Source organism: Carassius auratus, chromosome 46, assembly GCF_003368295.1.
Source record: "Carassius auratus strain Wakin chromosome 46, ASM336829v1, whole genome shotgun sequence".
Classification (NCBI taxonomy): Eukaryota; Metazoa; Chordata; class Actinopteri; order Cypriniformes; family Cyprinidae; genus Carassius; species Carassius auratus.
In genome coordinates, this window is record NC_039288.1 from 7825864 (window position 1) to 7840915 (window position 15052).

Sequence of the window (15052 nt, forward strand, 5' to 3'; positions counted from 1 at the left end):
ATTTTAAAATAATTATTTTTTATTTAAATATGTTTTAAAATGTAATTTATTCCCATTATGTTTTGGTACCCTTTACTCCAGTCTTCAGTGTCACATGATCTTTCAGAAATGTTGATTTAATGCTCAATTATTTTTGGTGCCCGATTAATATTTTTATAATTATCAATGTTGAATAGGTTTTGCTGCATAACATTTTTGTGGAAACTGTCATACATTTAACATTTTTTTTAATTATTCCAAACTTTTGACTGGTTTTGACTAGTTGTGCCTCGGTGAGAATATTTCAGCACCACGGACAGCGGCTTAGTGTTGTTCCAGCAGCCATGCAGAAGCGTGGAATGACAGTGCTTATTTTTAGCAGCAGGCCTGCTGTCGAAGAAAATAACATTTGGATTTATTATTTATTTCTTGAAAAAAAAAAAAAAAATTGCCATTTGATTGTAAGGCTTATTTGAGATAAAATTTTAGAATGAAAATGTGAGACTCTCCTCTTGAGACCATTAGATTGGAGCATTCCGGTTTCACTCCAGGTTCATCAACCATACTCCCAGCGACCTATGGTGCTCCCTCTGTAGACCAAATTGGTCTGTAAATTACCCGTTAATTGCATATGATTATTATTATCATGAAGATGAATGTGCTCATCAGACGCTTTTTATTTGGGCTGGCTTGAAAACAGTGAAAGGGATGAGAAAGTGATGAAAAGAAAGACTATAGGGAACAATAATGGCAACATGACTTATATAATCATTGCAATACTAAGCACATAACATAATTATAATGATTTGTGCTAACACATTTCGTTCTTGTATTAAAAATATGGCTTAAGGCAAGTTGGGCATGATCTCGGGCAGCACGGCCCCAAGGGTATGCTTGCAGAACCGAGCGCAATGCCCTGCCAAAGAAAGCGAACTGACTCATCTGGGCTGGGTTATACTGATAGTCCGAAATGACATTAACGGGCCATTACAGCCTTTTGAGTGCGGAAGGTGAGAGGGCCACAGAGTGTATTTCGTTTCCTTTTTAATGCTACTTTGGACCACATCCAACTTTTTAAAATCGCATTGTTAAGGCCAAACACATACAAGATTATACTGTGTTTTAATATTTGCCCAGTTGACCTTTGCAACATGAAACAATAAGAGATGCAATGTAGATACAAGCTGAGCTATAAATTACTTATTTGGAAAGATGCAATTAAGTTGCTCTTCTAAGAAACATAGCATGCTGCAATGCATAGCGTTTATTATTATTATTATTATTATTATTATTATTATTATTATTATTATTATCATTTTGAACTCTTAAAAATAAAGGTTGCTCTTAGAAGCAAAAAGGACAATGACACATCATAGAAAAGAACTATTCTTGCTTTCTTTGTTGTTACTGTAATCTCTTTATATATATATATATATATATATTAGGGGTGTAACGATACGCGTATTCGTATTGAACCGTTCGGTACGACGCTTTCGGTTCGGTACGCGGTACGCATTATGTATACCGAACGGTTCGTTGGAGTAATTAATTATATTTGAAAAAAAAAAAAAAAGAGAGAGAAAGAAATATAATGATATGCGTTCAACAAGGTAGCCCAATAACCCAAACAACGTAACAGGCAACGCCCCTGACACTCCCGAAGAAGAAAAAAACACCATCTTATATGTTTATGTTAGGCTACTCAGCAGGCGCTCGCTCACTCAGTACGCGCTGAAGGCTCGTTGCAAAATAGCCAATGCGTTTAACAGACTAGAAATGAGAAGATCCTCCAATAACCAACAGGTCTGGTGTTTGGGTGCACTTTGGATTCCCTTTAAGCTATAATGGTGATGGCAAGAGAGTGGTGGATAAAAAAACAACGGTATGTCGCATCTGCAACATGACAGGGTACACCAGCGGGATTACAAAGAAAAAAGAAAAAAACAGCGGGAATATCTGGGATATATGCGTCAGTACTATCTGGGAAAAGACGAAAAAAAGGAGAAACATGCACGCAGCAAACTATCCCTGCAGCATTTAGAAACTATAGCTTACAGGGAATCCAACCCAAACACCAGACCTGTTGGTTATTTTAGGATCTTATATTTCTGGTCTGTTAAATGCATTAGACATTTTGCAACGAGCCTTCAGCGCGTGCTGAGTGAGCGAGCGCCTTAGGGGCCGTTCACATATCGTGCCTAAAAACGCATGGAAAACGCTAAGCGCGTCTTTCTCATGAGGCGTCTGTCTGTCTTTGCTAAGCAACAATGACGTGCTCTCTCCATGAGACGCGGAAATTTCAGCGAAGGATAAATGGATTTGCAGCTCTAAAAATCGCTTGCAGTAGCTCTGGTACTAAATTTATTTCAAAATTGCAATCCATATACAACTATGATCAGCTGTTCCTTCATCTTGGCTGAGCTCTCAACGTTGTTACGGGAAAGGATGAAGCTGATTGGTTGGTTCTTGTCACATGACCCGCGGTGCGCTTGCGGCATTCTGAAAAGTTGAGATGTTTTTACATTTTGCTGTATCTAAAACGTATCGAACCGAACCGAACCGAACCGAACCGTGACATCAGTGTATCGTATCGAACCGAACCGTGAATTTTGTGAACCGTTACACCCCTAATATATATATATATATATATATATATATATATATATATATATGTAATTTTTTTGTATTTTTTTTTGATAACATGCAACCCGGTTGCTTTTTTTTATATCCTGAGAGCCATATATCCAACTCAAGGATACAGTGAAATTCACCAAAGCACTTTTAACATCCAAGGTATCTTTCTATTCAACAAAATATTCTATGTAGTGAAAACATTTTCTTTTAAAAGATTGTTAGCATTCAGGAAAAACAAATACATTTTATTTATTTATTTTTATTTTTTTGGGTGTTTTTTTTTTGTTGTTGTTGTTGTTTTTTAAAAAGAAAACCTAAAAGGTTATTTGGGAAAATAAATGGTTCATCTATGACATTCTTACATTGAAGAACCATTATTTTTGAAGAACCCGCCTTTTTTTTTTTTTTTTTGTGCAATTAAAAGGTTCAATGGATGTTAAGAGTTATTTGTAGAACTTGTAGAATTGTAGATGCCATCAAAGACCTTTGTTTTGCATGAACATGTTAAATTTGGTATCAAATGTTTGGTATTAAATTTGGTATCTCAACTTGATATCCAGTACTAAATCTAAGTTCTGAAGCGAAATTGAGAATCATTGTTCTGAACAGCTACGTCATGGCTTTTTAAAGCATTCAGAAGGCCTCCTCTAAAATGGCTTGTTGTTTTCCTCCACTTTAGGTTCACCTGAGTTCTCCTACCTGCCATTGTACTGGTGCTGAACATATGTACACCTGTTGTTCGCTGTGCGCCTCATACTCAGCAGGAACTCTGAAGCAGCCTACAATTTCCCATCATTATGAGCAGGTGATTTGGTCTCGACAGTGGTGTGTCATTGTCAGCATGAAAAATGCTGTAGTTGTGTGCTCTGGTGTGGAAATGGGAGGCTTGCATGCAACGTTTGCACATATGCATACACACTTTGACTGTCAACAGCAGTTCGTATCGTTGATAAGTGGGATTTCAGAGGTGTTCAGGGCTCAGGTTAGATGTTTGGAGGCGTCACTCAAATCTCCAAGCAGTCTTGATTACATCTGTTCAGTCAGTCTTCATTACAGGAAGGATGTTTTTCCTGATCATAAAGAACAGATCTCTGAAGTTTCATTGATGGGGTTATGTTATGAAACTGAAGAGACACTTTTTGGCTTCAGTGAAAGAGGAGAGTTTATTTGTTGAAGCAAATGCTCTGTCGTCATTCGCAACAGCATTTTTTGTCTGATGAAATCCACAGACACAATAAAAAGTAAGCTCTAAGCTAAAAGATTTGAGTATAAATAATATCTCTAATAGTACTTAAAATTGACCCGTTACTCTTGAATTATGTTACAGGGACACATGAAATATGACCATGCTATAATTCTACTCTAAATCCAGCCATAAACGATCGTTTATTTAAATAATAATAATAATAATAAAACAAACAAAAAAAGTTTTATGATAAGATTTTAATTGCTGTTTGTAATGTCCATTTCAATACGCATAGGTTCTGTGTGTGTGGTCCTGGAATTTCCTATGTTATAGGGGGCCAAACCTTGACCTTGTGGGGACAATTTGTTTGGTCCCAATGTGGAAAACCTCATACAGAACTGTTTTTAATGGCAGAAGGTTGTGTGTGTGAGAGGTAGGCTTCAGGGTAGGGTTAAGGTAAGGGGATAGTATAAAAACCATTACAACTATACAATGTCCCCATAAAATATGGAAGTGTGTGTGTGGGGGGGGGGGCATGTTTTTGTGACATATCAGGACACAACTCTGTATAATGACATGGGTATGACACAGGTATTACAAGGAGAGGGTGACTTATGAGGACATAAGCCATGTCCCCGTTTTTCAAAACGTTTATAAATCATACAGAATGAGTTTTTTTGAGAAAGGAAAAATGCACAAAGTTTCCTGTGAGGGTTAGTTTTAGGGGTAGGGTTGGTGAATGGCGATAGAATATACAGTTTCTACAGTATAAAAACCATTACGCCTATGGGATGTCCCCACTTTTCACAAAAACAAACGTGTGTGGGTGTGTGTGTGTGTGTGTGTGTGTGTGCTAGTATACACTTCGGGTCAAACCTTTGTAATATGGTCACCAAGACTCCATTTATTTGATACAAAATGCTGTAAAAATTGTAATTTTGTGAATAATAGTATTGTGGTTAAAAATAAAATTATTGAGCAACATATGTAGCACTTATATATTGACATAGTAGCATCCAATCTATACAAAAAAAACAAAAAAAAATCTTATGATGATACCTATTGACCAAAACCATACAAAACACACTGGACACTGATTGTGAACGGGTTAAAGATTCCTCTTTGGGAATCAACAATATCGTAGAGATTTGTATATTTATTACACCCATTCCTGAACACACAGAAACGCACGCACACACACACAGTGTCGCCTGCCTGCCCGTGCACACCGCGCGGAGGAGCTCACAGCCCTCTTTCTACCTCTTGCATTTGAAAATAGACGTCGATTAAACACACATACATTTTAGTTTTTCTTTGACTGATAAGTAAAAATAATTATAATGATCAAATTAAAATGATTTATCCCGGCGAGATTAAATGTAAGGTTGTTTTTTGCCCTTGCACTTTCTGAGCGTTTCAGCACTGGCGCTGTCCAGTAGATCCCCTCGAATTTTGGTGAATCCTTTGATGCTTTCCTGAGAAAAGCTCACGGGGGAACATGATGCATTAAAGTGCGTTGAAAAAAAACAAACAAAACAATGCATATATTTTTTCTTCGTCTAATAAACAGATTGAATGGCACTACGTACGTAAGTCTAAGGTGCATCATTCACAAGGCAGCGTACAAAGAGCCGTGTAAATGTGATATTTTCTTTATTTATAGTCCCTCTCCTTCAGCGGAACATACCATGTTCCTGTATAACGATGAGAGGGGGAGAGAGTGCGTCGTGTGGCATAAAGGGAGCTACTTTTTCTTCTCTTCCTCCCTACTGCACAGAGCGCGTTTGAGACAGCCCTGTCGGTTTAAACCGGGAGGACACCCATACCGACTTCTCAATGCAAAAAATAAAAGGGTAGCTAGAAGCTGGGGCGAGGGGAACGGAGGTAAAGCGAACGCTCTTGGTCGGTCTCTCTCTCTCTCTTTCTCTCCTTCTCTCTCTCTCTTCTCTCGTTTTTATTACATGAATGAATGAAGTAAGTAGTAAGGGACACGTACAAGGAAACACGCCTCCGCCTGGACGACCAAACGCATTTAATATTTGACTTGTGTTCAATGGTACATGTTTCCATCTCTACATTTTCGTCGAAAACCAGAGTAGGACGTCTCATCGCGTCATTCGAAACACTTTCGAAGGTGTAGCAGCTGAAAGTCCTCGCCGTGAACATGGCAACTTTAACGAACGGACAGGTGGACGCCGTGGTGCACGGAGGAGCTGCCAGTACGAACGGGCTCGTGAACGGAATAAGCCACACGCACAGTCCCGCGAGCTGCGCCACCATTCCCATGAAGGACCACGATGCCATCAAACTGTTCATCGGTCAGATACCCCGCAACCTGGACGAGAAGGACCTCCGGCCGCTCTTCGAGGAATTTGGCAAGATCTACGAGCTCACCGTGCTGAAAGACCGCTTCACTGGCATGCACAAAGGTACGTTTCACACTCGGTTCCTGTCACTAGAATCTCTTGATTTGCTTTGCCTCCGTTTCCATCATAAAATCGGATGACATGCTTGGATGTACTTGCTTTTTTATGCATGTATAAATGCCATATATGAAATGTGTTGAGGAATTATTAATTTCTTGATGTACTACGAAAGTTAAGCATTGATTTAGAATTGTTCCGCGACCAACACGAAGCGAATTTTGTTAGAAAGCGATTGGAGGAATACGGTACTTCGGGGTTTTTACGCGAGCCTAATTTGAGGTTGGGGGTGGGTTTTTCACACTTGAAATTGACGTATGATATTCTGTGTTTCACGTTGTTCATACTTGCCAAGTTGTTAATTTTGAGTAGGTTTTGGGATTACACGCTGTGAGTTTGTCACGTTCTTATTTGAATATTAACGTTATACAAATAACGTTACTGTTTAAAAACTGCTTGTTCATCAGTGTGAAAAGTCGCAATGTGGAGCTGAATTATATCGTGTATTCATTATTTGCCGTGGCTGTTTGACATTTTTTAACCGTTTCCCCGCAGACGTGGAGACTAAACACCGCGTGAAAGTTTTAGCGGCTGTACAAAGCGCATGCATTTTTAATGAGGTTAGTACTGAGACAGGTGTTTGTTGCTAAACAACTCAACGTAACCTTTTGGTGTTAGTGTAATGTATTATCTTGTATAACCTATGGTTAAAAGTTATGCTAACCCCTTTCAAAAATTGCAAGTCTCTTGTTAACCCAAGTTTAGAACTGGGCTTTAACAGGTGTTGAGAAAGATGTTAACCCAAGGTTAAGCATAGTGTGAAAGCCCTGTAGAAGCTGTCTACAAAAAAAAACTTCGGAGTACCTTTCTTTCTCTGTGTTTGTTCAGGTTTTGCCTATATTGCTGACTAGATCTTCAAAAATAGAAAAGTCTTTGTTCTACAGGATTTTCTGAGATTTGGTAAAGATAGAAAAAATATATAATTAACTCTGTATTAAAGCAATAGAAACCAATAGACAGTCTCCACCATGGTTGAAAAACAAATGTGTGTCTAGCTTCTGTAAACATTTCCCTCAATTAGTTCTTTTTTGTTCACAAAAAAGAGAGAAAGAAAGAAAGAATAACACCACATAGAATCTGAGACAAGTATTGTGAGCAAGGATAGGATCTGTGCCGAAAGGGTCTGTCGAGTAACCTTTTAATCTCTTAATTGGGGATGTGTAGTCATGATTGTTCCTGTTCTATTGCTTCACAATAAAATATTAATTCATGATGACAGTCTGCACAATAGCATTTCAGTGTGGTGAGTTCTAGCAGTAACGGCAGCCGAACTATAATTACCTCCTGCTTATCTTCTCCTCGCCAGTTGGTGTCATACGCAGCAGCTCACATCTCCGGTTAGCCTCGGCCACAACTGTGTCTTGTTTGTGCGCTCGTCTGCTCCTGCAGTGTGGTAATTACTGCCGAAGCTGTGTACCTGTGGTGTGTTCGGAAAGATCAATTCCTGGATCCCTAGGACAGAGGTCCAAAGGGGGTCTCCCTAGGAACATTTTCCCAGGGGTGTCATTATTTCACATTCTTGTCTAATTGATCCACAACCCAGAAGACATTGTTTCGGGTCACATCAGAGGCTAATTTACCCATCCGACCCTAGGAGCCAAGGGATGAGCTGCATACCCCAGCCCCAGGGATGTAGTCCCTCTGTTGTAGTAAACAAAGCTGTCCTTTGTATGTGCCTAGCAAAAAATGTGGCTTTGAGAAGCAGGTCTGGGGAGGGTAGGAGGTTATCTTTTATTAATAGCACTGCTGGAGTACTCCCTGTCTGGTGGTTAATCATGTTGCTCGTGAACTATGGGGAGTCGTGCCGACTGATTCTAGGAGCTGTCTCCTTCCTGCAATATATGTCCTTTGTACCCATCCCCCCACTGCAGGGCCTGTATTCACTAGTGTGGTCGTCAGGCCTGCATGGCTCCATGTTGTAACTGAGTTTAGGTACTCGTTCGCTCCCTCTCCAAAACATAAGCACTGGCGTCAGTGTCTCTCAAAATCCATTTCCTTTTGGCAGCAGTGCCATTCTCTCTGTACCTTGGAGTACACTGAGGCCTGTCTGCTCTGGAGCTTTCATTGCTTCAAGAACTTAATATGCTGTTTTGTAAAACTGACCTTTTCCTTCACTTTCAGAAAAAGTAGTCCATTTATAACAGCTTGTCACTGGGTCAGTACCCTTAAAGGGGTAGTTCACCTAAAATTCAAATTGTCATCTTTTATTTATCCTCATGTTGTTCCAAAACTGCATGCACAGATATTTTCTCTTAGTGTTTTTTTTTTCCATAAAAAGAAGGACCCAAAAGTTCTTTTGAGTTCCACTGAAGAAAGAAAGTCATATAGATTTGGAACGACATGAGTGTGAGTAAATGATTACAGAATTTTCGTTTTTGGTTGTACTGTTCCTTTAAAGTCGGGATGAAACAGAATTTGCAGTCGTCTTTTACCCCTCTTCTGATGTATATCTGAGTGTAACTGCTTCTTAAAATGAGAAAAAAAAATGGGTAGGACTCATTATTGTCCACTGAGAATTGATTGGATCATTGTTTGCTAATTGCTGTGATCTCACATCAGAGTGACAGCTTTATTGTCTTGTCCTCGTGCTGGTGTACACATCATCAGAAGAAATGCAAGGAGAAAGCCATGTTAATGTTTTTGGTGTAAGATTATGAGGGCACATGAATTTAAGTTTATAGTGTGCAGTGCACAGATAAAATAAACACAGCAATATGCCATAATAAAAAGAAGAAGAATTGTCCATTTTGATTTCATGGTGACTTTAAAGGATCTGCACCAGTGACAGGCTAAAAGCTACCAAGCTTCCCCTAAAAGGATTTTTTTCTGACAGTGCCTCCTGAACAAATTATTATTTTTTAAAGCTCCATAAATACTCTAGTCCAACAGTTGTCTGCCCTCCATTAACATGATCACATTGTCTTGTTTTCATAATTATAGGAAGTTCTCCATCTTGGCACTTCATCCGTCTCCTCCTCCACCCTCTTCCTCTCTTCACACGTTATCACCTCCTCCAGCCTGCTGCATGTCTCCACCGTCTCTCCTCTCCCAATCATGCAATTTCTCTTTCCATTCACAGGCTGGAAGGGGTTTTGTCATCCATTTATTCACTCACTTACCCTCCCACACACATCGTTCAAGATTTACCAATACACCACACGCTGAGATGAGGTCCTGAGAGCAGGTCTGCAGATCTCTGTTGGGGTCTTAGGAAAACGGTAACGGCAGAAACTCAAGCTTTTCAGTGTAAATGTGGTGTCACTTGGAGCTAGTTTCTGCTTCTTGCAATTTGGTGAGCCAGACTGTCGAGATCACATCCAGACAGAAAATAATAATTGTTTTTTAATACTTATTTACTCCCTTTCTTAATGTATTTCTTCTGTGGAACTATTTTGAGAAATGTCCATGCAATGAAAGTCAACATTGTTCGGATCCCAACGTTTTCCTTTTATGTTCCTCCTAAAGAAAGAAAGATTTGGAACAAAGTGAATGTGAGTAAATTATTACTCCGATTAAAATGTCTTGAGTGGACTATGCCTTTAATTGCTAGTGGTGCAGTTTAAGTTTCTCTCACATTTTCAGCAGATTCTAAAATCATTATTAAACGATCCCGCGCTGTACAGGTAAACACCAGAAGCGACCATCGTTGAGAAGTGTGAGCGTTTGAAGTTGTGATGAGTGTAGGTGGAGAGGGAACACGTTTGATGCTATAAAGAAGCACGTAGGAGGAGACGCTGTGTTTTCATACTGTGCTGCTGAATTCACGCCATCTATTTTTGATAGTCATTATTCTCATGCATATGGTCTACGTTTGTGCTCTGTTTTTGATATGCAGACGTGCCATGCGGGCATACATTTGATTTTGCCATGCTGGAAATGCATCTGGAGCGATGACTTAATAAAGCACAATGAATTTTATGTGTTGACTCTAATGAGACATTGAGTAGAGGGGGCTCCATTCATCCTCATGCCTGAGCAGCCAAAGTAATGATTCTGTACATCAGTTATCTAGTCTTCAGACTCCTGTCTCTCGGGAGAAAGAGGCAAATGCTGTGTCACTTGCTAAAGGATGGAGATCGGGAGAGTGATGGATTGAAAAAGAGAGTGGTAGAAAGGAGAAACGAAACAAAAAGATGGATGTAAACAGAATAACAGAGAGTTTTGCACATGAATGGGATTTGGGTTTTAAACGGAGTAACAGAAATAGACAGTGAAAGAGTTAGATGGAGAAAATCAGATACGTGGGGCAGGCCTGAGCTGGTTTGGGGCGGGGGGGGGGGGTGTTCTGGAGTCCTCCAGCACTTTCATTTGGCTGCTCTGCGTGACTCAGCACAGCTAATAGAGGCCATTTGTACCGGTCACCGGCAGCTACAGGAGACATGCTGTGGACCGTAACGTCTTCTCCTTGCATGCCTTTTAGCGTAGAGGAGATTGCCGCTATGAATGACTGTCTCTCCCAGCCGACAGAGTCTGCAGTTGGGACAGTTAGCAACTTAGCATCTTGATTAGCTGCAGCTCACAGCAGCTGTGTTTGAGAAGTGAAGATTAATAAACTTAAGATTGCTAACTTCAAAATATCTGTCCAAGGTGGTCTTTATTTTCTAGACCGTCTCGTTTCGAAGGTCCAAACAAGCCCTCCTTGAAAAATGTATTAGTAAGAATGTTTTACATTGGGCTGATGTGTTATCGGGGAAGAACATTCTGTTTCTCGGCAACCTAAACCTGAGTTTCAGGGCAGGATTTTTCCAAAAGACAATTGGATGTCCTTGCCGGAGACAGAGAAACACTGGGTTTTTCCTCCTGCGGCTTGGTGTTAATTCAGCTCGCGTCCTGGACTCACTATTGCATTGCTGTTGCATCATCTGCACACACAGCGTTTCTCTTTTTTTTCTTCTCTAGCTCGTTCGGATCTGCAGATGTTCCGAGCCTCGGCCCATCCCAAATCCTCTCAAGCCTCTAGTCTCCGATCCCTCATCACCGCCGAGAAAGCATCAACAAGCTCCCGCTTTGAGTGCCGTTTCTGCGCCACATGATCCATGCGACGGTTTTGTTTATGAGACTGAGGTCACCGCTGTCCGTAGCACATCTGCATTGAATATAAGTAGCAGTGACGACATGAACATCCATGTAAATATGTATCCATGAGAGCAGGCCTATTTTTCAGGCAGACAGTGACCGGGTGGCCAAACGGTTTGTGTCCAGTGTTATTTGATTCGATCCACACAGAGGTCAGCCATTAAGAGAAAATATAGTTAGTCAAGGTGAGAGATGAATTGCTGATGAAAAAGTGGGGAAAGGAAAAGCAGGATAGAGGTCCTGTCTGGCAGTCCTAACTTTGCGGTGGCCCTTATTGACTAGTGTGACACTGTTGTGCTGTCTGAATTGGGCCAAAGTGTAACCATTTTCTCACACCTCGAGGCATTTTGAAACTCATCTCAGTTCTTTCAGTCATTCGAACCGCTTGGAGACTTGTTTATGTGCAACAGCTAATCCCAAAACACTCATCTCATGAATTTCATGTGTACCAACCATAACTCTCTGTCACATAGCTGTGCTGTGCAATGGGAAGTTTTAAACTGAAAGCAATGGCATTTGGCGAACACAATTTAGTTTCTAAATTGAAAACTATGCAAATACGCTACGCTGCGTGGCTTTTGCAGGCTTCCTAAAATTTTATCCTGCAAGATTTATGTCCAGCGTAATGGCCTTGTTGTGTTTTCATATACTTAAATAGCAGGACTCGAAGAGCAAGGCAGGGCTAAACTGGGTTCAGCCTTAAAAGTTTTATAAGGTTTAGCTGTAATTTCATATAAACTGCGCCGCTGAAAAGCCCGAGGCCACACCCCCCTCTGCGGCATGCTGGTTTTATCTCGCTCTGCCTGTGAATCACAATTTAGATTTGAGAAGCTCTGAAGCCTTGCAGTGTTCTGACAACAACTCTAGCAAAATTAATAGTTTCTGTTTTCAAACTAGTTGCATCATCTAAGTGTTATTCTGGTGTGTATTAAATATTTAAAGGGTTTAGGTAGGAGTGATATGTGTACTGCTGTCAAGGCAGTGTGCCCAAAATACAGCTTATTTTTTGACTATTTTTTTAAAGCAGAAATATTATGACATTCTTATATATTTAACTAGATTATATCGATTTCGTTATATAGGCTCTTATAAGCATGAATGTTTTTTTTTCTTATTGCTGCATTTGACGTCATAGCTCAAAACAGTCAGTAGCTAAACAGAGCTGATGTGATTTCCTGTGGCTCTAGAGTGATTTGGTGATTGGTTCAAATTCTGTGTTTGCCCATGAGTAAAGAGGGAGGGATGCATGCATGTAGCATAAGTCAGGGCTGAATGGAAATTCTCTTCAGGTATTATAGCTTTTTTTAAGCAATAACCAATGTAGAGCCATTAATTGCTTATTTTCTCTTCAAGAAACTGTTTTCACTTCTCTTCTCTGCGAGCAAAATATAAATGTAACATCAACCACATTGTCAGTGTAATTTAACATTTAATGATTTTTTTTTTTTTAGTTCATCATGCCTGATGCGTTCTGAGAGTCTGCACAGCATCCATCTTGTTTAAAATACACCAGCATGCTCTTTTTGTCTGAGCCTTTTACATAATTTTAAATTCTTTTTTTCTCATTATGTGAAGCGTTACCTATTTGTTAGTCTAATGATGCTGTATTCAAACTCCATTAATTATCAGGGTGTGCAGAGAATGGTTAGGTAGAGAACTAAAAGCAGACAAAGCCTAGGTAATAACTTAGATCATTTTAATTGTATTGACTGATTTAAGCAAGCAACGTTTAATTACTTTTTGGTGTAGACGAGCACAAAGGAGGAGAAAAAGAGCAAGCTATTTTGGAAAGGAATAAAGGGGCTGTGTACTGTTAATCATCCCGCTGACTTATTTTTTTATAGTGGTTTGTAATTTGGGCCACACTGAAGCTATAAAATGACAATAAACCTGGTTGTTAGACTGGCTGTAGGTTGTTTGGCGATGAGCAGGTTTAGGCATGCAGCCTTTTTTAATTTTATCATTGATTTTTATGGAAAGATATACAGAAATCTAAAAATGGTAGCTGAAAACACTCTGATGTTGAACACATAAGGGCAATAGTACCACTTCTTTGTTTTGTTTTGTTTTTGTTTTGTTCTGTTCTGTTTTGTGTTTTGTTTTGTGTTTTTTTTTTGTGTGTGTGTGATTTGTTTTGTGATTTGTTTTGTGTTTTTTGTTTTGTTTTGGTTTGCTTTGCATATGGTTTTGTTTGCGTTTTGTTTACAGAGTTACAAGGCTGTAATGGTTCTTCATTTGTATACAAAACTCATTTATTTAAGCATATGTGGTAACTAAAAACATCCTGGTACTTGGTTTTAGCTGGTGTTTATTATATTTATTATCTTATTATACATGGCTGAACCAACATTTGTTTAAGTCGTATTGAACAGTCAAGTATATTAGCTATATTAAGCATAATTTGTCTTTAAGAACTGCTGTTTTGTGAGCTATATGTAAGAACAACCATCCATCAGTATTTTTTATTGTTAGGAGAACTTAATACAGAGTATGTCTGTGCAGACACAAGGTATTCTCATACCTATGCAAATGTACCATCTTGTGCTGAGCTGTACTGAGATTTATCATGCACGGTTTGATATAAAACCAAGGATGTGTGGAAACTAGTAATTTCTAGAGAAGCATTGTGGGATACGTGAGAGTGGAGCATATACTTTGTCTGCAGTCAGAGCAGGTCAAGATGGTGATATGAGACCGGCCAACTCCAGCACGTGGAGATCGCAGTGTTTATGTATGTGGTTATAGTCACAGTGTTTGATACAGAAGTGATTTGACGACTCTCATATACCCTAAGAAAAACACGTAATGACTCTGGAACAACCCCCTATTAAACCATTATGAGATTATAATTAGCTTGACGTCTACTGAAACAGTCTATTTGTTATTCATAGGGGACTACGATTTTTTTTTATTGAGGCATTGTTAACAAATAAATCCTCATTAGTGATTTTCCCACTCAGTGTTATTGCATGTAAATAGGATTTTAATGTCATGATATTTATTGGACTGAAATGCTTTCAGCTTAAGACGTTTAAAGACCTACTGGACTGAACCTTTTTGTTTGTATTTTAGGTTGTTACAGGTTTTGCTAGGGTTGGGTGATATAGCCAATTATATATATATATAATTTTTCTTTTGTTTTTTCCATATTACACAATATTTCGGAAATCTCTATTTTACCATTCGTTCTGTTTTTTCCTTTTTTATCTGGATTCAGTGTTTTATGATTTAATACAAATTTATCATAAAAGATGGTGTCTAATGAAATAATAAATCTTAATGTTATCAATCTTTCTAAATGCAATCAAATAAAAAAATACCTTTTCTCCCAATAAGTTAATATCCAGCCTATTAAAATGATGCTGTAAATAAGAATCTGAAAAGAAAGAAGCTTCAAATTAATATTGTAACTTGCGTGGATAAATCCAACCACCCCTATAGATTTAAGTGTCACTTTCCATAATCTGTGACTGACAGAGGAGCATCTTGGCGGCAGGGGTTTAAAACTTTAACAAAACTCAAATTGCCACAGGCAGAGTTAAAGAGAGGATATTTTCGGTCAGGTAGGGTAGGGTACAATTGATTTCAAAACCTTTCAGCAGGTTAATATACATTTGTGTATATATTATTTATCTAGTATATAATGCATTTGGTTGAGTTGGCTACAGTAAAGTGCTTCATTGTAGTACTACAG

The 15052-nt window shown here is 39.0% G+C and overlaps 1 protein-coding gene across 9 annotated transcripts in view; it reads left to right on the top strand.

The window, feature by feature from the left end:
• Positions 1-5535: 5535 nt before the first annotated feature.
• LOC113064029 (CUGBP Elav-like family member 4) overlaps positions 5536-15052 on the top strand; it is a 77967-nt gene continuing 68450 nt past the window's right edge. For 5 of the 9 annotated variants that reach the window (XM_026234537.1, XM_026234538.1, XM_026234541.1 and 2 more), the window contains exon 1: positions 5538-6228. In XM_026234537.1, coding sequence (XP_026090322.1) covers positions 5964-6228 — 265 coding nt within the window. In that variant the 5' untranslated portion in view covers positions 5538-5963. Of the gene's footprint in view, positions 6229-15052 lie in introns of all 9 variants that reach the window. The other 4 variants (XM_026234543.1, XM_026234546.1, XM_026234540.1 and 1 more) reach the window with 3 other exon arrangements.